This window comes from Rhea americana, unplaced genomic scaffold (assembly GCF_003343005.1).
Source record: "Rhea americana isolate MKP2758 unplaced genomic scaffold, rheAme1 scaffold_62, whole genome shotgun sequence".
In the NCBI taxonomy this organism is placed as follows: Eukaryota; Metazoa; Chordata; class Aves; order Rheiformes; family Rheidae; genus Rhea; species Rhea americana.
The window spans coordinates 2,810,998-2,834,980 of NW_028186779.1; the positions used below are offsets into that span (position 1 = coordinate 2,810,998).

The window sequence follows — 23,983 nt, forward strand, 5'->3', positions numbered from 1 at the left end:
ACAGAATGCATGGCTATGTCCTATCGACCTGCTCTAGTTGCCAGCTGATCGCATTCCAGGCGTGCTCTTCCCTGAACAGGGACACTATATATGCAGCACATCAACAAAGAAAATTGCTCAGGTATATCACCTCTTCCTATGAAAAATACACAGCTGCTTAGCATACTATATTTATAGACTAATACTTATGCTGCATGTGTATGTGAAGAGATGATACGGTATGTTTAAGAGAGAGAAGATATGTGCAAGGTAAAACAAATGTTACTACGTATTCCTACTGAGAACTCTAGTAAAGCAGCAACTGACCTTAAAAAAATGTTGCACATTAATACCCCAAGGTAAATGGTGAAATGCTTCGCTTCACCTTTACACAAAATGAAGAACAGAGTTAATGCTGCTCCCTTTCATACATTTCAATCAGCAGCTAATGACTTTTGACATTTTTCCAATGAAGCAATGTAATGCATCTCCCTCCCTCTGTTTTTGAAATGAGATTAACCTTTAAACTAGCTCTCCGGGTAGCTGGCAATCCCCACTGCTCTTCCTGGATAGCCAGAGTTTTGGCCTACTTGACCAAAGGGAAACACTTTGCAATAACCATCAGAACTGAGGCCTCACTTCCCCAGATGGAAAACAGCAGAGCTAGTGTAGAAGGTTGCCAAAGGAAGGAGTGCTTGGGATGTACTGTCCTTTGAACATCAGCTGCTTCTGGCGGCAGACGCAGGGGTCAGGCTGGTGGCCATGACAGCAGGGAGCTGCTGTAGGTCATTCTCCAGCTCCCCTGCTCCTCTGCACAGAGAGGGGCAGGCTGGCGCCTCCAGGGCTGGCGGGTGAGAGGGAAGGAGGCTGCCCATCCACAGGGCTGGGGCTCGGGCTGGGGCAGGGGCCGAGGCCACCAGGCTGCTCACACCTCGCCAGGCCCAGGACGGACAGGGGAGGTGATGACGAGTAAGCAAGGCGCTGGACAGCCAGATATGTGAGAAGAAGCTACAGGGACCAAGGCATGCTAGAAGTAGATTTTTTACAAGTGGTTTGAACCAGCAGCAATTTTGACAGACAGCTTGTCCTCACCAAAGACCTACAGCACAGTCTGCCTTCTACTACTAAAAATATTCTGCATTGTCACTTCCATGCTGAGAGATCCCAGCATACTTCACAGGCGCTATATATAGAGAGATAAAGAACCATCACTACCAAAAAAAGCTATCTTTCAGATGAAAGACAGTAACCAATTGATGAAAAGCATGCTGTTCTTCAGAGGAATTAGGAAAAAACGTTGTTAAAGGCCACCCATCAAAAAGATCTACAAAAAAGCGTAAAGGAACTTGAAGTGCTGTCAGCAGACTACACTAAACAGACCAAACCTCAACATTTGAAAGCTTGCCTGAAAACCTCACAGAGAAACAAACAGAGTCAATACAGCTTTCTGAGAAGCATTGATGTAATACAAATTAAAAATAGCAGAGTGACCCTTTTGGTCAGTTTGGCTTTAGTTAAGAGGGAGAAATGAAAAAACGACCTCCTGTCTTCCCAAGCAATATCTTGCTCATAAATATAACCAGCCTATCTTTCCACATTCTCAAAGAATAATAAGGTAATCACAGAATTTAGAATAACATGGGCTACATCCAAAGAAACAAATAATTAACATGAGATAGGAACAGAATGTCAGAAAGGTTCCTGAACGTGGTACACTATCTCAGTCTCTTACTCATTGTTAATGGGATTTAGCACCACGTATTACAATGCTTGCTTTCTATAAAGTTAATATAATTATTATGTAAAAATAGAACCTGCACTGTATGTCTTGATCCCTTATGAATAAGAAATGCTGTACTGCTTAAATTATGGAAGGATTTATAGTCTTTAGTTGAACAAATTTGCTTTAGCTTGAAATTTAAATGTGCTTGTGGTCAATATGTACGTCTGTACTATAATGACATATGAATATAGGTAGTAGAATGCCTTTAAAAATCATTTTCTGTACAAATTGGCCTAGCTCTGGTTGATCTGTTTTGCAATTTACATGGTAAGCTGTGGGAAAGAGATGCTGCAAAGCATGGAATATCAATAAAATAAAATTACATTTTGCAAGATAATACAAATGTAAGCCACATATAAGCTTTCTACTTCTGATATTTTTTCTCTTAGTGCCTAGTTCAGCATTCAAAGGAGAATGTAACAGGATGACAACAGCTTCTTCGATTTACAAGCGCAAAACAGTAACAAGCTGTATCACATTATGCCAGTGTTTTTGTCAATGGTTCCTTTCTGCAACCCATTAACATTGCAAAGCCTAATCCGTGGAAACCATGCTACCAAAGAGTTTTATAATAAAAGCAGTCAGCATTCTGTAGTAGACAAGCTGTTAGTGAGAAATGCATGTAGAAGAATAACGCCAATTCCTTGTTTACAAAGACACAACAGTAGAAATCTATAAATAATGACTATCATTATAGGAGTCAATAGGAATGTTTCCACTGGCTTCTTTGAACTATAGGTCCTGCTCTAATGTGAATCAAAATTTCACTACGTTAATTCATTTGCCAATTTCTACTGCCTTTTTATGTCAGGCATGAATGCAACACTGCTTTAGTAGGTACAAAGCTTGTGCAAAACTCATCTGGAAGAAATTGCTCCATTTATTTCAAACTACACACCCAAATCACAGCATCTCTGGCGAAGGTACATTATGATCATTGTAAGTCACAAAAGGATAACAAAGGCACTGCAATTTACAGTAAGCATCCATGCTCCCGAAGTTTCTTACAGAAAAGAATTTTGGAGAACAGGAATCTAATCTTTCAAAGGTGCTGAAAACTCAGTCCCTGATCTAAGAACTAATTATGTACTTCAAGTACATGAATAGTTCCACTTCAATCCCTCAAAAATTACCCCTCTATCCTGTTAAAGAAGAGTAAGTTGGGAGGGAGAAAACATGAACAATGAGTGGAGAAGAGCAACCCAAAGAAGACATGGCAAGAAAAAGACCTGAGGAAAGTTGAAGTAGGGAGATGAAAGAACATAAACTGTAATTAAGTGGAGAAAACAGAGTTGACAAAAGTGCAACAGTTCTTGGTCACCAAGGACAGAAGGCACTGTCCTAAAGAAAGACACTCTAGGAATGTATCTAAAGACAAAAATGGTAAGTTTAAAACCTAAACCATCAATCTGAGGTAGAATGAATGGCTCATAAACCCAAAAGGACACCTGCTGTCCACTCCCCAAATCAAGGGGTTACAACTTTCAGCAAACTGCAACTCCTTTTGAGCATCAGACTACCTCCAGAGCTATATGTGACATTATCCTTTGCTTCCACAATCTCAGTGGCCTACAAATTACTGCTGAGAGGTATCATTCTGATCTTCCATGACACTAATACCAAGAGACAAAAGGAACACAAAACTGCTAAGCGTCAAGTCTCTATTAAATCTTTGGAGCAAAATGCCTATAGGTTTTCAGAAGGCTCTGAATGAACCGTGGGTCCAGCTCTTCCTCACTGTCCTGCCCTCCTTGCTTTGTACTTGACCTAATCTTGCTGAGAATCTGACCTCTGTCACTTGAAGGACTTCTCTCTCCTTCCTTGGCACAGTGGAGCCTGAAGCAAAAAGTGGAGCTTAGAGCAATGGGCTCTCTTTTTCAATGGTATTCCAGTGGTGTTTGTGACTGACTCCAGCATAATCCATCAATTCCAGTCCTTTCCAGTAACCCACAAACCATGTGCTGAAAAAGACGAGAGTGAGGAAGGCAAAGAGCTGAGCTGGGGCTCAGCAATAGCAGTTTCAGTGGGTTAAAATGCCCACAGCAGACTTTAGGCTGCAGTAGTACTAGTGCCTAGTCACACTGGTGTCATTGGGCTCTGCTCATCTTTAGAAGTGTAGTATTCCCCTGGTATCCAAAGAGCTCTCATTGCTGCCTCGGGTATGCCTATCTCAGCTATAGATTTCCGATTTACAGTTCCCATACTTCCAGACTTGTTTTCATTACTGTAGCACATGGAACACATCTGGGTTTTTTAGCACAGCAACAGCTGTACTCTAGCTACACTGTATACAAACTTCTCCACAATTAATGACATTTGGCTTGCATGCAGAACTGAAGAGGAGAAGCAGGAATCCAAACAAAGATGATCATGACTGCCTCAGTGCACACTGAACACAGAAGATATGCTTGGTGGGGTAAAACATAGAAGACAGTTTRATTTGGTTTTGTTTTTTAATAATGCCTAGGCCAAGGTTCTTGGAGTCAGTGAGAACATTCCTATTGATTACAGTGGAATTTAAAAAGTTAAGATTACAAAAAAACAGAGCACTCAAAAAATTTGCTAGACGATATTAAAAGAAGAAATGCTACAAGCCCAAGGCAGTATGAATACATGACATAAAGGGACACAGGCAGATTTGAAATCCGAACAAAAATGACAGTCCAGGGTAACAATGGCCATTAAAGAACAAGGTGGAATTAATTTGAAGTACTTCAAAAATGGGCCAGTAGCAATGTTGAAAGGGGCAACAGCAGACAGGATTTTGCAATCTGATACAGCAGCAAATAATAACAATAACAATAAAGGTGGCCACCCACAACTCAGATGCGTATGCAGAAGTACCATCGTGTAAAGAATCTCTTGAGACTCTGGAGTGATTTACTTGGAAAATGGTATTCAATTATAAGCTTATTTCAAAGTGGAAGATCTTTAGTGAAAAAGTCTGTAGGGCTAGAGAGATCAACTCTTGAGAACATTAAGAAAGCTAAATGTGTATACAGTGATTACAGTAGTTGTGAAAGGCAGCATGAGAATATTCAAATGCTATAAACACTAAGGAGTTAGAAGAATGATTTATTTTGGTTTAGGAAACTAAGAGGAAAAGAAAAACACATGCTGAACCTTCAAAAGAACATGTGGATAGCTTGACAACCTACATGGAATGCATTTCCGAGTTAAGCTGTATTCTGCCAAAAGTTATGTGCATGCTGTCCACTGTTTATACTGTGGACCACCAGCCAATGGTCTGAACTTGCTGCATGAGTTAAGCGTTGCTGCAGAACCAAAGCCATAATTTGGCTTTTCGATCACCAATATCCCCCATTGAATATGTTCTTCAAAAATATTTTAATGCATGATCATTACTGACTTCTTCATCAGTCTGGTCCTTAGCTATACAGTCCCTTCTTCCACAGCACAGAAGCAGTTTTATGTCAGCATAAAGACCTTGCAGCTCACAGAGAGGGCATGAGGCTGGTATACTCCTCATCTGCATTATTTTCTTTCTCTCCAGTTCACCTGGGAASAGTTTCACAATACCATGGCTATTATTTGATGGAGAAAGACTAAATAAAAACAGGCATCTTTTGGCACCAGGTAAACATGTCTCTACTTCATACTTAGCTATAAAAATGAAAACAGCTGACAGCCTACAGGCTTCTTTGCCATGACTTCCCTAAAAGGCCATGAAGCACAATATCACTGCACCATTCCTTTTACAGGAGCTTTTTGGTCCACTGCTACTAACACTGTTAATAATACACAAATGACAGATGTGAACCTTGGAAGCACTTAAAGAGAGAACAGGTCAGAAGCTATATGTGTATGGAATATTCAGAGGTCCTTGCATTCAGGTGTTAACTGTATTAGCAAGGGGTGAAACTGAAGCAAAAGCTGTGTCAGTGTCACGCTAAAGTTGGGTCTGGAAATGGCCTATCCTGGTTTTATCTGGCTAAAGCAGCCCATCAGACACAGAACCGAGAAATGCAGAAAGAGACACAGTCTGATAATGAGAAGTGACTCTCACCAGATCTTAGAGCTTCTATGGGAATGTGAGCCAGATGGGAACAAAGAACTAGTATCACTGCAGCAATGTATCTGCCAAAACCTGTGATAGCTAAAACCTCCTCTGTTCAGCATTTGTGTAGGCTCTCAATGGTTTTTATGACAGGTTTGCTCCCCTAACATTTTTTTGTTCCTAAAACAAACAGGGCCATGCTTTGTAAAATCTGCCTGGTCACCAGGCACCTCTGTCATTGTGTTACAGAGAGAGCAGAATTTCAGGTGTCAAACAAAACTTAACTTGCTGAGGTGATCACAGCCTCAAACCTCAGTGTGGAGCGAGACTCAACTACAAAGCCATTTATCAAGGAAGAGACCTAAGACCAGAGTAGCATTTTCTTCCAAAGACCATGAAAGGAACAGAAAACAGGTGAGTTCAAAATATAAAATCCTATCAGTAAATTCATCATCCTCTAGGCAGACACATTATGCCAAGTTGTATTTTACAGATGGCTACATCTGAGGTGGAGGAACCAGTCCAAATACAGAGACCGAGCCAAAGTCAGGGATGAGAACTATAACTCAGGCTCCCACAATTCCTAGCCTTATATGCAGAGTGCCATTGCAAACATTTTCTTTCTCTGCTGGCCAAGTGTGATACATTTTCTGCTTGTACGTAGTAGACATATGGTAAAATAGCTGTACAAACAAGTTCTGATCCAACTCTCATTGCAGGAAAAATACGTGCATCTCTCCATTTGCTTCAATGGGCAATACAATAACACTGGGCCCTCTAAGCCTAAAATCAGTCTGAAAAATATTTAAATGTTTGTTAATCAAAGGCTTTTAAAAATGATATCTGTCAGATTATGGTAAGAATTGCCTTTTTGGCAAAAAAATAAAATCTAAGGCTAGAACTGAAAATAAAAACATACTGTTTTAAATCTAAAGTCACTAAGATATTCCATCTTACACAAGTTTGTGAAGAAACATTGTCAAAAACAAATATAGATAGAAAACTGGACCCTAAAGGATCTGCATCAAAGAAAATTTTATTAATCAGCCTTTAATAATGTTTTGCTTTTCCCATAAGGAACAGCTAAAAGAAAAAAAGGCCTATTGTATATTGGTAAGAAGAGCACAATGCCAGCACTGATGAATCCTTAGCACAGACACCTGACCAAAAGATTCTTTCAAAGTCTGGTTTACGCATTTCTCATTAGCTACTCTACATTAGATATGGAGATGATGACAGAAGCGAAATCTAGTAGCAGTTAATATGCTACTGCAGTAATTATAAGATAGCTCTTTATCTACAGGCAGCTGCCAGYAGTCCATATTAATTTATCTAAGAGGCTTTATACTGTAGCAAATAGTAAGAGCCAACGAGATAACAGAGGAAGAGAAAACTTTGAGATAATAACTGTAAATATTCCATTTGTCATGCAGTAGCCACTAAAAAACAGTTCTATTAAAATAGAAATACACTATCATTATTCATAACTTTGTTTTTTGTTTCAATATTGTTTTAATGTGCATTTTCTTTACAGGTATCTTCTATGCAAAGAAAACTCAAATTCCAGAAATTTTTAAATGACAGTAGAGCTGCATAATCAGGTTAGAATTTCTCAGAGAACTCTTCCTGGATGTTTACCTGTGTTTTTGACTRGAGACACGTTTTTGAAAGAAGGCTGAATGACATAATTTTCTTGAAGAAAGGTAACAACTCATCTCAGATAAGCTGTTAAAGAATTTAGCTATTTTCACTGCATAGCTTACAGCTGAAGCACACACAGTGTATACTACCAGGGAAAGTCAGAACACCTTTAGTTCCAGCAGTAGAATTCCAGTAATAGAATRTAATTCCTATTCTTGAAGGCATAATGTCTTAAAAATGCTTCTTCAAATACTCGTATTTTTTGTTGTCTAACCATTGCCAATCTTAAAATACATTGAAGCAATAGACCTGTATTTCAACAGAGTCCACATTTATTATTTGCCCTTCAATTAAGGAGCATTTCCACGGCACTTCAACAAAATCAGGCAGGTATGGATGGATGTTTTCATACAGCTACTGGGTGGACATACTTAATACTATTTTTTGGCATGAGATACTTGCTAACTATTCCTTTGCACTGTTTTACATGAGCTCATCTGACTGCCTAGTCCATCTGCTCAGACCATGAGCAAGTTTATTCTGATACCAGTTCTAAATCCAGCTTTAACCAGCTTCTGCACACAACCATTTCATGGCTGGTGATCCTTACCAATCTCCAACAGTCTGAAGTTGAAGGGGAGGAAAACAGAAGATACCTACATTTTTGATAAAAGCAACTGTGGCACTTCTGTTCTTTGGTCTTGCTTCCATCAGGAGTAAGCTGAGATGATTTCCATACACGGAGGACTCCTTTAATCCTCCTTCGGGCTACTTTAACCTTTGAATAGCATTCCCAAATGGTCTGTGGTTTCTCTGAATACCTATGATATATCCCATTTTTGCTCCTCTTCTTCTGGAAACCTTTTATATCAGATATATTGTCCCAGACTTGGAACATCCTTATTTTGAAGTCTGCCGTTTATTGGTATCATTAAAATTGTCATGAGGGCAGTAGTAGTGAGAGCAGACAATTTCTCAGCGTTCTCATAACTCAATACAATATTAAAGTATTCCTACATTTAAGTCTTTTAGCTGAAATTTCACAAACCCAAACAATCACAGAATCATAGAATCGGTAACGTTGGAACGGACCTCTGGAGATCATCTAGTTCAACCCTCAAGCGAGTGGCCCATACGGGGATCAAACCCGTGACCTTCGCATTATTAGCACCATGCTGTAACCAACTGAGCTAAACCTAACCCCCCCCCAAACATAAAAAAGGATCTGGCTGTAGTTCTGGCTTTTGAGACGAACACCAGAATGACTGCCAGCAATGAGATAGTTAACAGTACTGCCATGTAAGTGATAATAACAGGCTTCAACACTAATCCCCTATCAAGCAGACTGGGACAGGCTCATACTTTCTTTGGTTCTCTTGCTCCACTCTAGCTGGCTGCTAATTCAAAACATAGACCTATCAGTTTACACTGTGAAGGTCACATCCACAAGGCCAGGGACATTTCCTCCTTAAACAGGAGCACAGAATCAGGAAATCTGTACAAATCCAAGGAGAAATCTAACCTATTTGAATGTCTGAATCTCCCACTCTTAAGAGATTGATGATTCTAAAACTTTCGTACCATTCCTTATTTACTAAGTACTGAAACTGCTACAAAAGAAAAAAAATGTGTAGTTACATAGTTGTAATTTACTAACATTACAAAGGTAATCACCTGTGCCACAAATACGGTCTTTACCATTCCAGGTTTCACAATTAGAGATTCAGAATACATTTCCATCATTATTATGTTTTTAAGATACATAGCAGGCATCTACATTCGTGTTTTATTGCAAGTCAGGAGTATGATTTTTGGAATGAATCTTCCAGTGATCTCCACTTTGGTTCACACTGTGTGGCGATCTTGAGGCATAACTACTACTAAAGGGCATTCAGTCTGCCAGACTGAAACTACGCTAAAATAAAACTCCCTGAAATGTGGTGTATGATTCTCAACACCAACTGTTAGCTGCTACAGATCTGCTCCTATCAGTTCCCTTGGCTCCTTCTACCTCATTGAGCAGATACAGTTATAGAGCCAGTCACCTGCCTAGACACAGTGTTTTGCACATCAAACCAACACCAATAATGCTGTATCAAGTGATCTTCACACTCTCACATTCTTTAGTGGAGCCAGAACACCAAAGCCCACAAAACCAGCTTATGTCAGCAGTGGGGGGGGGGGGGGGGGGGGGGGGGGAAGGGGAAGCAAAGGGAAGAGTAAAATGGAGGAGGCAGTGGTATCTCCTTTCAAAAAAATGACTATTTCCTCAGTTATTTAGATCAGGAATCAGAAGGGCTAGAGACAAAATGTTAGCTGCAAGGACATTCAGGGTCAACAGTTGATTTCTTGGGGACTGAACACACTATTCATTTTTCATTTGGTAGAAGTGTTCCTTGGAAGAAGCCATACACTATTTCCATTAACATCAGGCATTCAGCCAGCAGGATCAAGGATCTACTTCACAAATTGTACTTCTAATATTTATTGGGGTTTCTTAAGCAACATCCTGTTTGACAGGGTAAATTACAGAGTAGTAGTGGAATGGAATTTCTTTTCCCAGTGCAACCCTATGTATGCAGGTTATTTACCAAAGAAATGTAGTGATGTGTCTTCAGAGCCCTTCATGCTATGTCTGAGATATGAAACCTGGCCAAATAAGTTCATTCGCATTGCGAATGAACCTGTTTTGTCTCTTTCTGCTGGGGCAATATAGCCTTTTATGAGTTGTACATGCTCCTGCACAACAGGCTTAGAGTACATGCTAGTGCCTAGTACTGGGAATTGTTGAGTCTTCTCATCTATTCCAGTAAAACACTCAAATGCAACCTTAATTATAAGCACAAGTAATTCTGTTGAAGCCAACAAACTCAAATTTTTCCAGTGCATCTGTTTTGAATTCTGCCTGTTTTTTTCTAGAAGATTTTAAATTTCAGGAGCCTGTTTCTATTTATTTTCGAAGAAGGGTATTTTATGAGAGTACTCACGGGGATTAGTACCAAAGCCTGGTTTCCTGTGCCCTGCACTCCTTTCCCTCATGTCTTGAATAAATCATTCTCATGTTCCCCTTCTCCAAGTCTCTTCAGTATCCCGAACTCCTCCTCTTATGTCTGCCATCGTACCATGTTTCTCTACATTCCCAGACCTCCCACCTAGTTCCTTCTCACACTCCCTACACTACCATCTTTCACACGGCCTTCTGCTCCCCTGTGTCCCCAGGATCGGATCCCTTAGCATGTGATTCCATATGATGCCAATCATTCTGATCTTATCCACTGAAGCACTTAAACATGAACTCAAGCAACATCTTAGCTCCCTGCAATGCCCCTTATAATTGCCCCAAAGTATCCCAGTTCCCTCCCATGTCCCCTAAGCCCAGGTCACAACACATACGTTGTATCTGTTTTTCTTTGGCTTGCTATCTGGGCAAGATGCAATGTTGTTATTGGAACTGTAATACCTGCTTAGTGCTAGACACACTTAACCAAACAGATAAGAGCAGCATTTCACCAACATTTCTCTTTGTGGGGCACCAATTTGAGTCTCTTTTTACCCAGCTACAGCTTTTCAAGAAACTGTTAGAACTTCACATCTGTGAGACCTCTAATCCACACAGGAATGGGGTTGAAACTGATTYAAACATTCAAAACTTAGAGTGCAAAGAAATAAGCAGACTTCAGTACAGACTGTAGGACTAAATTCTTCCAGCGGAATCAAGTCAGGTTAAAAAGTGCTTATTTTATACTGAAGTTAAACTGCTAGGTAAAACTCCATTGAAATTATTTCTCATTACTCTTTTGCAGGGCTGATTTACATGGATGGGGATGCTAAAAATATGCTGATGTATATGACTGAATACAGCTTCCAATATACAAAAAAATGTCCCTGGGACACCACTCCAGCCTGTCTCACTCCATAATTACTATTATTCACATCAAAATATCATTTAGCTATACAGAAAAAGGTATTCTTTTTTTTTTTTTTTTTTTTTTTTTTTTTTTTTTTTTTTTTTTTTTTTGATTCATACTCTTGACTCTTAAAACCTCATTTGTCACAGATTACTCACGGTCTTACAAGAAGAGAGCCTGAAAATATTAAGTTTTCTTTATACAGGAGGTATTTTCTCAATATCCAGAGCAAAACAGTTTGAAATTTCAAGCAATTCAACAGAGGGGGGCGGTTCTCATAGCTCTACTGGGGGGGGGGAGAGGGGCCAAGGCCAGGGCTGCTACAGTATCTAGCAATTCAAGAGCAGAAGAAACCTTGTAATACATAAACTCACTCAAAACCATTACATTTACTGGAGCTGTATTAGCTAATACCACTGTAATGTTTACAACTAAATTTAAGAGTAGCCAAGAAACCCCAAAGGTGAAGGAGTAAGTGGAACTTACCTATGAGGTACATGCCAATCCAATCTCCTGCATCCACTTCCTCCTTTATATCCCAGTATATCACCAGGTCTTGTGAGTGCCCAATAGAGTAATAGGAGCTGCTGACCATCAGGGTAGATCGGCTGTCTGAAGTGACGAGGTCTGTGTCACTGGTAGACCTAGGAATGGTCACTGCCTCATGGGAATTGTTCCTGATGTCCATGTTATGGAACTGGTCAGGGTTATAGCTATATCTGAGAGGCTCTTTGCACCGGCGTCGATTTTGAGAGTTCCTAGATGGAGACGCCATGGCTGCCAGGCCTAGGAACCTGTTTTGGTACAGATTCTGTGAAGAAAAAAGGTGGACAGTGTTTACAATACGTTTCATATTTCAATGATGTCAAAGCTTTGCCTAGGAAAAGTGCACAAGAATGAGCAAGTAACAAAAGACCAGATCTTTTTCCATTTGRGACTGTAAAAAAGGCACAAAAAGATACAGCAGGAAACAGATGCTGCTAATCCAACTTTACTCCTTAATTCCTGTTATGAAAACAAGTGTAAAAGCAAGCCTTAGCAGCTTTTGCTGCAATTGGCAGTAGAAAATCCATAGTGGCTGGTTTTCTCCATGTTAATATACACATCTAGACATCAACAAAGCTAGCACAGTGCTAGAGAGCCATTCTCTTTTAATGTTAGGAGATATTCTTTCCACTTTTGACACGTTGAGCTAAGTCTTCTTCCTAGTGGTTCTAGTTACATTTGTGGAGGAATCCTTTTTAACTCACATTCCATTTTGCAAGACTGGACAACAATGACAAGCCCTTCCCTCGCAACTTGAGATCTGAAGAGTTACAACCATGAAAAAGGAGTTATCCCCAATACCAAGACAGAGATGCCTTCACTGAAGTGTAAATACAAATTAAGAGTTGCATTGTCACTCATACAGCTGACAGCTCCTGATGCTGTTGCTCTACTCAGCTCTTCTCAGTAGACTGTGACAGAATGTGTATAACCTTTTCGTTATGTACTCGACAATTAAAAGGAATCAATGAGGCTACTGCAGAATAGATATCATGTTTAGCTGAAAATTGATATAAATTTCATCTTACCTTCCTTTCTCAAGGTAAGCTGACTGACTTGTATTAAAAGTGCCCTGGTGCATGAGTTAAGAGTGCTATGAGCTGGTGGATGGATAATGCTTAAGTTATGATTTGGGTTAATTCTCATGTGAAGACATGTTCTAATCTGATTAAAAGAGTGGTTATTGCTTATTTCTGTGCTGTTTGTTATTTCATTTCCCTCCCTTGCTTTTCCTCTTTTCTTCTTGCAGCTCTATTTCAATCACTCAGCTTTTTATTATTTAGTAGCCTTCTATTTTCCACTTGTTGCCAACCTTGCCATCAAGTCCATCACATAAAAAACCCCCACAGCTTTCCCAAATGCTGCGAAATACTTGTCACATGATCAGAAGTCAAATCATCCCTTTGAATGCAAACAAATTAAGTGAAGGAAAAACAGTTTTTTTGTCCAATCAAGCTGTTATTCAACCTTGGTATCTAAAGGAAGGTCACAGTATTACAGAAAGGCAATAAACCCTAAAAAATAAAATATTTTGATTTTTATTAAATAATAGATTTCTGTAGAATAATTAGGAGACTTATTATTAGTTACATCTCAAGATTCCTTTGCACAAGAAGCTATACAAATAGAGAGCAAAAAATTCAACTGCAATGTTTGTACACCTAAAACACGCTGTCACTTTAGAGACAGTGCCCTACAATGCTTACAGTCCAATGACCCAAAACCTCACTTACTGTACTAAACACAATTTATAGCAAAAATAGCTCCAGTGGGGATGCCACACCTTTTWGGAAGTGCTAGCAAGACCAAAATGAACAATGCAAAAGGCTACACTAAAAACACGGGAGTATAAAGAAAAAGGAATTGGGGGGCAGGAAATGAAGTACATGGTGTTGCTCACATAAGATAACATTTGTTATGCATCTAATCATGTCTCTGCTTTTTCTTTTTTTAATAGTTACATTTATTCACTCTTCTGTTTGAAATAGGAAAGAGCTCATTTCCTAGTAGTAAAAAAAACAGCACTCCCTGTTAGAATATCTCCTTCATGTAGAAAAAAAACACAATTCTATAGATTCTATTTGATTGAATATGTAAAGAGAAAATACATCATTTTGTACAAAAAGACATCATTTCTCACACGCTGTGAACATATTTYATACTGGGAAGCCCTTGTATGAATGCATAATTACGGGGTTCTAGTCAGCAATTTAAAACTGATGGAAGTTTCTGTCACTTGGCACAGAAGGCATGCACTGTCACACCGATAGCACCTCAGACAACCATTACTGGCTTTATAATGGTGAAATACCAGTATAAAGAACTCCAAGCCCACTCTTCTGGATTAGTCTGTATTATTAACACGGTCTCCTTAGCTCATAATGCATTACCCAACAGCTACTTCAGTTCAAAGGCAGGCATTTTACTTCTAGTGACAAATTACTCCAGGGAACAGTGGTTCTGCAGATACTTTCATTTTTGAGTGTTAATGGGTGTACAGTATTAATTAACTGCACACTTTCAAATTAAATCAGACTTAATATTTAATTTTTTCAGCTTCAGCATGGTTTTAATCAGTTTCTAACAAAAACACCGAATTCATCACTACAAGACTACATTCTCCAGAAATCTGAGACTCCCATATCTCTAGCCTTGGTTCTACAGACACATGTTAACCTTGGGAAAAAAAAAGTCCCAAACTAAAAGAAAACAAAAACAAAAAACCCCACAAACAAATGGCACAATATATTTACTCACAATCATCTGGACTAAGTGATGTCATCAGAATACAAGTACAGCTGTATGAATGAGCAAAAGAAAGGTGAGAAAAAATAGTTGCTTCACATATGATTACCATTTTTGCATAGTTTTGTAAAATTTTCTATCAGTATCCGTGCCTGCAAAATATGCATGCAGTCCCTAAATCCTGGCCACAGTGAGATGTCACAAAAATCATGAAGACATCCTCTCTATCCCTTACAGAAGCATTCTAAACCTACCATAAATAGCTAGTATAATACCAATTAACCTTCTTCAGGTGTTTGACATTCATGTTTATTCCCTCTATTCCTTTGCACAGGTGTATACTCCAAGCTATAGTCTTGTTCCTAATACACAGCATCGAGCATAAGTTACAAGGCAAGAATAATGAATGGCCAAACGTTGACCCAAGAGATTAAGYTCTGTTGTCACAAGAAAGGAATCCTTTCTTACTAAGTCAAAACAGACACTCTATAGCTGCTTCCACATTCACTCTTTCCTACAGATGTTTTCACCCATGGATTCTCTCTAGCAAATAACTCTCAGGCTTTACTTTCCCATCCACTTCCCTCACCACTTGTATGACCACTGGCAGTGAGGAGAGCCTTTGCAGATCACTGTTTCACTGCATGTAAGAGGAATGGAAATGTGACTTTCTCCTCACAGCTAGAAACCTTCTTGCTTAGAAGAATGTACTATTTTTCTCACAGGGGCTGAAGATGTTTTCCCAAAAGGGCCCCTGCCTTGCCACCTTTAGGTCTATCATGCAGACAATGCACCCAAGATGTGAATTCAAGCTTGTCCTAAGTTGTGGGTGCCAATATAGTCTTGTTGACTGAGCTTGGCTATTTTCTATGCCTGATTTTACCTAGGACAGGAGACAATGATGTGACAGGGACCTACAATATTTCAGCTATATCAATGAAATCTAGTTACTTTAGTAACAGGCAGCTGAAGTAACAGGTGTAAAGGTCMTCCCTTGTCATTCCTCATTTGCTATCCAGCTGCAGTTACATCCCTGTGTTTTAGGAAATTAGAAGTCTCTCTTTAGTAGGCTGTTATGTTCATTAGCCCCCATAAATGAGTACAACACAGATCATCTTGCATCTGCTTACAGAACTGGCAGTCAGCAGAAAGTACAGTTGAGGTGAGAAAGGGCAGAGCAAGGCTTTGCCAAAAGCTCTGCTCTACTCCCAGTCTCCAGTAAGGGCCAATGCCTAAGAAGCAGACAGCTGGCCTCACTACAACTTAAACCAGAGCAAAGAAATGTTTATGAAAGCATGTGTTTTAACAATATCTGAAGCAATGCTGGAGAGATCCGCTCAACTGCTCTATACTGTTTTCAMCACTGTTCTAGCACATTTTCTGAGCATGGTGTAGACAACAGTTACCGCTCCAAAAGTCAAGCTAAGTTTTGGCTGGAAAGTGAACTGTTGAGGAAAACTGTTTCCAAAGGTAGCTCTTCCACAGCTGTTGTCAAAGACTTTGAATGAGTTGAGATTATAGCCTCACCCTGCACCCACTGAAATGAATCAGCTCCAAATGAATTAACTCTAGCAGACACTAGATCAAAATTCTGGAGCAGATCAAGTCATTTCTAAACCATTACAAAAGCACGCTTCTAGCTTGCATACAGAAACAGCTTGCACAACAGAGAGAAAGCAGAGGAAAAATCCTTTATCCACAATGATTAGAAAACGGATTGAAGTTTCCTTCAACAGAAGGAAACTAGAAACATCCCCTGTTATGCACATACAGGTTTTCTACTGCTATCAGTTATGCTAATGTAAATTAGCATTTACTCTACTGAACTTAGTAATTAAATATTTGATATCAGAAGCAGCCCTTTGTGTACCAACAACTACAAGTATTTAATGATAAATTAATAACATATTGAGCAAAACCAATCAGTGATTTTTCAAAAAATTATGAAAAAATTTGTCTCTACAGATCAATCCACCACATAAAAGTCCTACTGATAGTAAGACCTCTGYAGAGGGTTACCTGGTGGCAGAATTTGTCTGTTATTTACATCACTTAGGCCATCTGATGAAAACAAACTTCAGATAAAGATGAATTTTAGGCTGGTATTTTTTTCATACAAATGCAACTGTTACTGCTAATAAGAGAAAATGTGAAGGAGCAGACAGGAGGAAATGACAGACATGATCCGATTATAAAGAAAAMATCTTTGTACACACGGAAAAAAGCATAACCAGTAAATACTGAAGAAAACATTTCATGGGCTTTCTTTCCACATTCTCTCCCTTTTGTATTCATCTGTCTTCCTGCCCTACTGCTGTTTGGCGCTGGGACAGGGCAGAGCTGTCATCGCCACCATCTTCTCCTTCACTGCCTGATGAAGCARTACCACCTCCCTCTCCAAGATAAGCAGAATCTTACTAGAAGGCTTCGTGCAACTCTTGCAAGCTGAATCCCACCAGCAAATTCAGAGCTGCCAAGCAGCAGCTTCTGCTGGAATGCCATAGTGCGTAATGTCAGATTTTTATTATTGGTGATTATTTTATGCCAAAGGACACRTGACACCTTTGCAATACAGACAGTTTCCAATCCAGGATCTGCAAGGGCTGAGCTCAATCCTCTTTTCGGACAAGTAAGAGCTGCCTTTAAGATATCCGAGTTGACACCAGTTACTTCCTCTTGCTGCTTTGGCAGAGGAGGTGCATTTGGACAGGTCAGGAAGGTGGTGCAATGCAGGAGGACCCCATAGCATGTCTGTCTCCAACAATTCACTGCAAGGTGAGCGGTCACCACGGGTCCACAGTGCTTCCTATGATGTAAAGAGCAGAGATCCATTCTCTGCATCATTTCCTTTTAATTTCTTTGAACATAAACTCTTTTGAGTGTGCCAAACAGCTCAGCCACACCTGAACAGAGCCTCACTGTCCCTCATACAGCTCTAGTAACTCTTTTTACACAGCAATGGTGATACAAAATACAACTACTTGCCATTGTTAGTTACATATTGATAAGTAACAATCCCAAATCCCTCATTTCAACTACTGTTCAAATTACTAGGTTGCCAAGATAAGAGAACGTGGGCAAGGACTGCTAGGTGGCTGGATTTTCAGCCCCCTTTTATTCATTATCAGTATCGATTCCAGAGATATTACYGGACTGAAACACAACACATCACTGGCATATTGAGAGCTGAGGAAATTAAAGGAAACAAGAAGACAATATTAGCCAGCATGTCAGTGAGCTCAAAGCAAGGAATATGCAGTCATTCACATTTCCTCAGGCACCACTGGAACATGAATTTCAAGGGAAAATATGGAGAAATAAGTGAGGTAGCTTTGGATGATGGGAAGCCTGAGATACAGCATATTTATTCATCTGAAAATTTAATATGCCAGTAGTTAAGTCCAACATCAGAGGCAAATCAGAGGAGGAGTCAACCTCCTACTTTCTAAATCAGAGATGAAGGTTGTCATGACAATCCTTGCAAATGAAGAATAAAAGCTTGTGTTTTTTTTGTTTTTTGTTTTTCTTTTTGAAAAGACAAGGAGACAAGACAGAAAAAATAGGGTAGCCTAGTGAAAGTGAGTTTTAAATAAGGTAAGATCACATGTATTGAAGAGGATATTGCACTAACAAAAATGTAAGGTAGTGATGGCCTAGATGAGAAATTTAGTTGTGTGGATGCACAGGAAGCAACAGGATTCCTGCAAGATATCAAAAGGTATCAAAAGATTTTAAGGACCTATTCTCAGCCCAGGTGTGAAAATCCAGAGCAAGATCTTAAAGCTGGGCCAGAGAAAGCAGAAAAATAGCAGCGCCCACAGTCACTGGAAGAACGGACAACGGGTCTCTACAAGCCAGAACAGCAAGGCAGACCTTTTTCTTAAAGGTCAGCCTACCAAAATGTACATTGTATGTAAAGTTGTTTTACTGGAGCATAAATTAAAATCAGGTATCTTCTGAAAGAGAGAAAACTCACCTTCACTGGGTAGAACAGTAAAAAGGCTGAGTAAAAGCAAAAAGATTCAGAAATCAGTCTTGCTGCTGCTCCTTATACAGCAATCCTTTCCCCTTCAGYCTTGCTCTCAGTCTAGCAATGCTAAGGCCTTCCTCAGCTGGAACAAACTCTCCTGCTTTCCATAACTTTGAAGGCTTGGTTCAGGATCTGCTCCCTGTTCTCCCCAGCAAGCAGTTCATTTCCACTCCCACTTACTATTCACCCTTCCATTTGGCCTCCCCCACCCATAGCCCTTAAGGTCCCTTGGCTGCCAGCACTCAGTAGCTTTCAGGGAAAAGTACAATCACCCTCTTTCAAATTCAGAGTTAAGAAAAGGTAAATAAATTAAATAGTTGTCCTCCTTTCTGCCCAGGCACAGTCCTCTTAAATCATGTAGTACCTGCACAGTAAATTGCCAAAGAGAATATTTGCATTCACCATCCCTAAGGGCACAATATGATTGACTATACAAATTGCAAAGCAATGCAGGGTTAAGGAGAAATATAGTTTAAAAGTAGGCTATAATCAAGGTTACAGTTTCGGCTTCCACTGTAACTGCCTCCCCATCCACTTACTCCGACCTGCCTCTCACACTGAAGCTTCCATATTTGGGCCTGCAGCAATTTATTTTTCATTACGTGAGAAAAATTCTTAGTCATTTGAATTATGGAAGACTTAAGTTTAACTCCTAGTACAAAGAAGATTTTTAAAGTAGCTTATACTATGGCCAAATCCAGCAAGCAGGGTGTGTGAAACTGTACGAAAACTTCTCCRATGTCATTCACCACAAAAAATCATCAAGCCTGAGGCTGGGGAGTACTATGAAGCCAAAGAAACTGGAGAAAGCAGAGAACTTTCCAGGATCAGGCCACTTATTTGAAAGGTACAAGAATGGTTACTCAGAGCTCCAAAGGAGTCACTTAATAGCATGATGGAGTCATAGGCTTCCACAATCTAGGGATTTTTTTTCCTGAAAGATATTTCAGAGATTGAAACTATTTCAGAAACTGCTGCTCTTTGGAAGATTTAAATGAAGACTGCATATGTCTCAGAGGGATGCCTGCCATAATAATGGAAAAGAATTTTAAGCTCAGATTTTTAATCTGTCTCAATATTGCACATCCATGGCACACTGTGTGTGTATTTATGCCTATAATAAACACTAACTGGAAATCAAAGCCATTATACATCTGCAGTAGGGCAAATGGATGTTATTAGGTAGTTCATTTWTCCATTTCCTGACCTTTGTGCATTTCAAGTCTAACATTACTGCTACGTTAATGTATCCTCTTACATTTAACTTTGCTCTAGTGATGTGCAAATCACTGCACAAATTAGAATCAAAATGAAAGAGTTGGCCTTGAGGTCAAACCGGCAAAGTTCTGTGCTGGTGTGTGGGATTGATTCTCAATGCAGTCATATTAGTCAAAGGCAGAAGAAGATAGCAGCACAGTAACTAGAGCTACTCTTATCATCTACAAGGAAAAAGTACATCCAACAGCTCTTGCCCCTGAAAATTAAGATCAGTCAACACTTTCATAAACAATCTCTTGGGCACAAGCAGATGGAAGCTGGAATATGGCACACTGATGATAAATCCTCGGAGTTCAGAAAAGGAAAAAAAATAAAAATGCCTTTTCTCTTCTCCTTCTGGAAGGAAAAAAAAAAGTGCTGCCTAATGAACCCAGAAGAGCATGCTGAAAGATACACACATCATGCTTCTAATTGGATGATTCCAAGAATTAAATTTTATCTTCATGAAAGTATATGAACTGAGGTTTCTATGAGAAGATGATATTTTATTTGTTCTGGAGATCACTCCAAGCTTCTACTTATTTCCAGTTAGGAGCAACTAATAACCTTACACTAAACAAGTTTGTAATAACGTTGTGATAATTCAGTTGCTATTCACTACATAAAGCACAGTATGCACAAAAATAGCATTGTATAGATTCCCTGCATTTTCTTCTCTGTACAATACAAAAGACCTAACAGCTTGAATCTGCTCACACGATACTATATCGAATGCTCTGAGGTCCAAAATCCTTTTAATTTCCACAAATGCTAGCCTTTCCTACTGCTTTATGATGCATGTTATAACAGGAAATCTGTATTTTCACTTGGGTGGTTCTAAACATCAGGAACAGATCTCAGATAAGTGCTGCTGCTCCAGCAGACAGAGGTAGCACAGAAACTGTGTCTGACCAGGAAAGACATACAAAAGGAATTATTTGGTTCCTAGGGCAACACATCCTCTCCTAACGACCACCCTCATGTCCATGAAGGCTGGCATGTACCATGCCAGCTTCACAGATACACAATCCTAGTAATTAAGATGCTGAAGACTGAACATCTTTCATCACCATTTCAAATCCAAGGACAACATTTACAAATAACACTCAGGGCATGAAAATCATTCAGTACCAGGTAGTTTCTTTAATCTGCTGCTTGGAGTAGAGAGACATCAGTCTCAGCAAAAAGTTGTCCAAGAAAACATCTGCGTGCAGTGTCCATAGATTTAAGTCTTATCATTTCACTCATCAGTTCTACAGTACAGCTGGATTTTGCTGGTCTCCCAGGAATATTATTTACATTGAAGGACAGAGCAGGTAAGAACAGGGAGGTTCTTTTTTGCAGGCAGTAAACATTGCTAATGGTCTGTAAAGTGATTAACTGTTATTCAGACTGACTGAGGGAGCACTGAGAAGCCCTAACCATRATGGATGTAATGTTGTTTCTGGTTCTGCACAACACACAATAATAATAATAAACATCTCTTACCTGATGGATTTTATAACCAGTAGTTTCAATTCTTCAAATACTTTGCCCACACAAAACATCAATGATGTTAATAGCACTCAGCGCCTCAGATTCATCCTACTCAAACTTTAAGTACTTGAGTCACATAGTTTAGGAAGGCAGGTTCCTGAGATTCCCCATGTAAACAGAGGGGACAGACAGGCTCCTCCTGAAAAAGACTGAGATCCAAATAAGGCTTTCCCAAAGATGACTCAGCTTCATCTCACTCCACCACCTCTACAGAGTCTCTGACTCTCGGGATCCTGGATTACGAGTGTTCATTTAGGATAAAGTAAGACCTGTGTGTGAACTTCTCAAGCGATAAGATTTTACAGAAAGAAAACCATAAATGGGCAAAGTGCTCCTGAGGGTGGCAGAAAATATGTATTATAACTACATTTAGTTACATGCAATAGAAACAGAGCATGAGGCATATTAAAAGGGGGGAAAACATTAAACTCTACTACCTGATTGTTTAGGAACTGTCTGATTTTCAAGCAACAATACAAAATCACTGCAAGCTGGATGGCACTTCTGGAGAAAGTCAACCTAATAAAAGAAACTACTCAGTATACRCTGTATGTACAGGTCTCTTCAAATGCACAATACCAGTAAATGTAGCAGAGGTTTACATGAAAAGCTGTGAATAAATCTTGCAAAACTTAGGAGATGTCTAAAGAAATGATATAGGGTAAATACAAGCTGCAAAAAGAAAATTCAGTACAACCTTTCCAAGAACTGTCAGTTGAAATCATTTCTCTGCTCAGAAGCCACCCTACATTTCCCATCTCCTCCCCAGAAAGTCCAAATACTTCTGAAAACTCTTTGCAAAAAAGCTCTTAATTTCTTATGAAATGTATGCATTAAAGGAGAAAAGCCCAATATCCTCTATTGTTAGGAAAGTGTTGTACATTCCACCATGACAACCATCCTGCTAAAAAATAAAGCTTCTGTGATTTTTATGGTGCACATTGCTATGGTGCACAGACAAAAAGAAAAAAAAGTTGTCTAATACATTACACAGATCTTGGCAGAACTTATTATAAAATTTGCGCTCATACAGGCAACAAAAAAAACCTCAGCACAGATATCAAAAGTTAAGTGTTTAATATTCACTCAACCCTCTTCAGGTGTAAGCATGAATCTTTGCACACCAAAGGACTGTGCAGGTGTGTATCAAAGGAGGATTTATTCCACACAGCTTCTGTGTAATACTGCCAGCACCTCTGCCCAGACACTCCCAGGTGCAGCACACACAGATCCCTATACATATACAATCAGGTGTTCATCATTTCTATTAGCTACAAAATTTTTTATAGACATCATGAGTGCCATTCCCTGCAAAACCTGTGTATAGCTTTCCTTTTACCTGCCCCCTGTTACAGGCTTGGTTCCTCTATGTCCCGTCCCGTATGTCACAGCCTGTGTCATGCTCCTGGGTGACTGCACAGCTCACTCTCTCTTCTCCATTGCTTTTTCTCCTCAAAACATCTCTCCTTTTCCTCACTCATTTATATTACCATTATCCTCTCACTACTAGATAGAAAGAAATAGAGAGCTAGCTATCACTTGCTGAAGCAGCTGTAAGACAGGCAATGGATCCCACCTGGGGACAAGAAACATTGAAAAAAAAGAAGGAAGAAGAAAAAGGGAAAACAGAGGAAGGGTGCAAGAAAACTCTCTTCCCTCATGGTTCCTTCCACTTGTCCATGGTGGTTAACCAGCCATTCCATAGCACAGAAAGTATTTTAAATCCACAATTTCTTTCAGTCTCTATTCTGCCTCTTGCCCCATCTTCATTTCTAAGAGAAAATTGGTTTAATATCAATATCTTAATCTCCTCAGGCAGAGAGAGAAAGCTGAAGCAGGTAGGCATTGGCAGGCTGCTGAGTATTAATGCCTTCACCAACCACTTCTTTCATCCACAAACAACAAACCACTGAAATACRCCAGTCTCTCAACCAGATGTCAGCTTTGGTGCACGCTTACAGCTCCATCTTCTGCCTTTTAGCAATGCCTGGCATTTTGAAATTAATTGGATACAGAGCTCTCTTATTATCTTATTACCTCCGGATAAACACAGAAATGCCATCAAGACAAGTGTGCTTGATCCTGCTTCCAGTGAAAGTAATGGCAAACTCCCACCAACTTCAATGTGGGACAAAAAGRCTTTGTAGAATAGGAAAATCCATATATATCTGTTAACAGCCACAGTCACCAATGTTAATTAAGAAATGGATTATCAAACATGGATACTTTAACTTCAAACATTGTCCTCTAGGCTTCTAGCTATTCTGCTGGAAAACACCTTGGATAAAAATACAGGGTGGTAACTTGCATTTTATGGCACAGATCACAGGATTTTCTCATAGAATGGGTCTCAAAATTTACAAGTAAATCCATTAATTAGTTGATAGTTTAAGATTAATTTAAAATATAATCTTATTTTTAGCACATGATAGGTGAATGTTTTTTTCCTAAGTAATTTTAACAATAGAATATAATAGATGTTTTTTTTWAAAAAAAAGGAAGTAAGAAAGGAAAATCCTCTTCAGTTTAACGTACAATAT

The 23,983-nt window shown here is 39.4% G+C and overlaps 1 protein-coding gene across 1 annotated transcript in view; it reads right to left on the reverse strand.

The window, feature by feature from the left end:
• The window catches only part of HECW1 (HECT, C2 and WW domain containing E3 ubiquitin protein ligase 1), a 265,441-nt gene that overhangs the window by 166,625 nt on the left and 74,833 nt on the right, over window positions 1-23,983 (reverse strand). Inside the window, exon 2 of the mRNA XM_085320214.1 lies at window positions 11,816-12,140. Within this exon, the coding sequence (XP_085176340.1) occupies window positions 11,816-12,140 (325 nt within the window). The remainder of the gene's footprint in view (window positions 1-11,815; window positions 12,141-23,983) is intronic.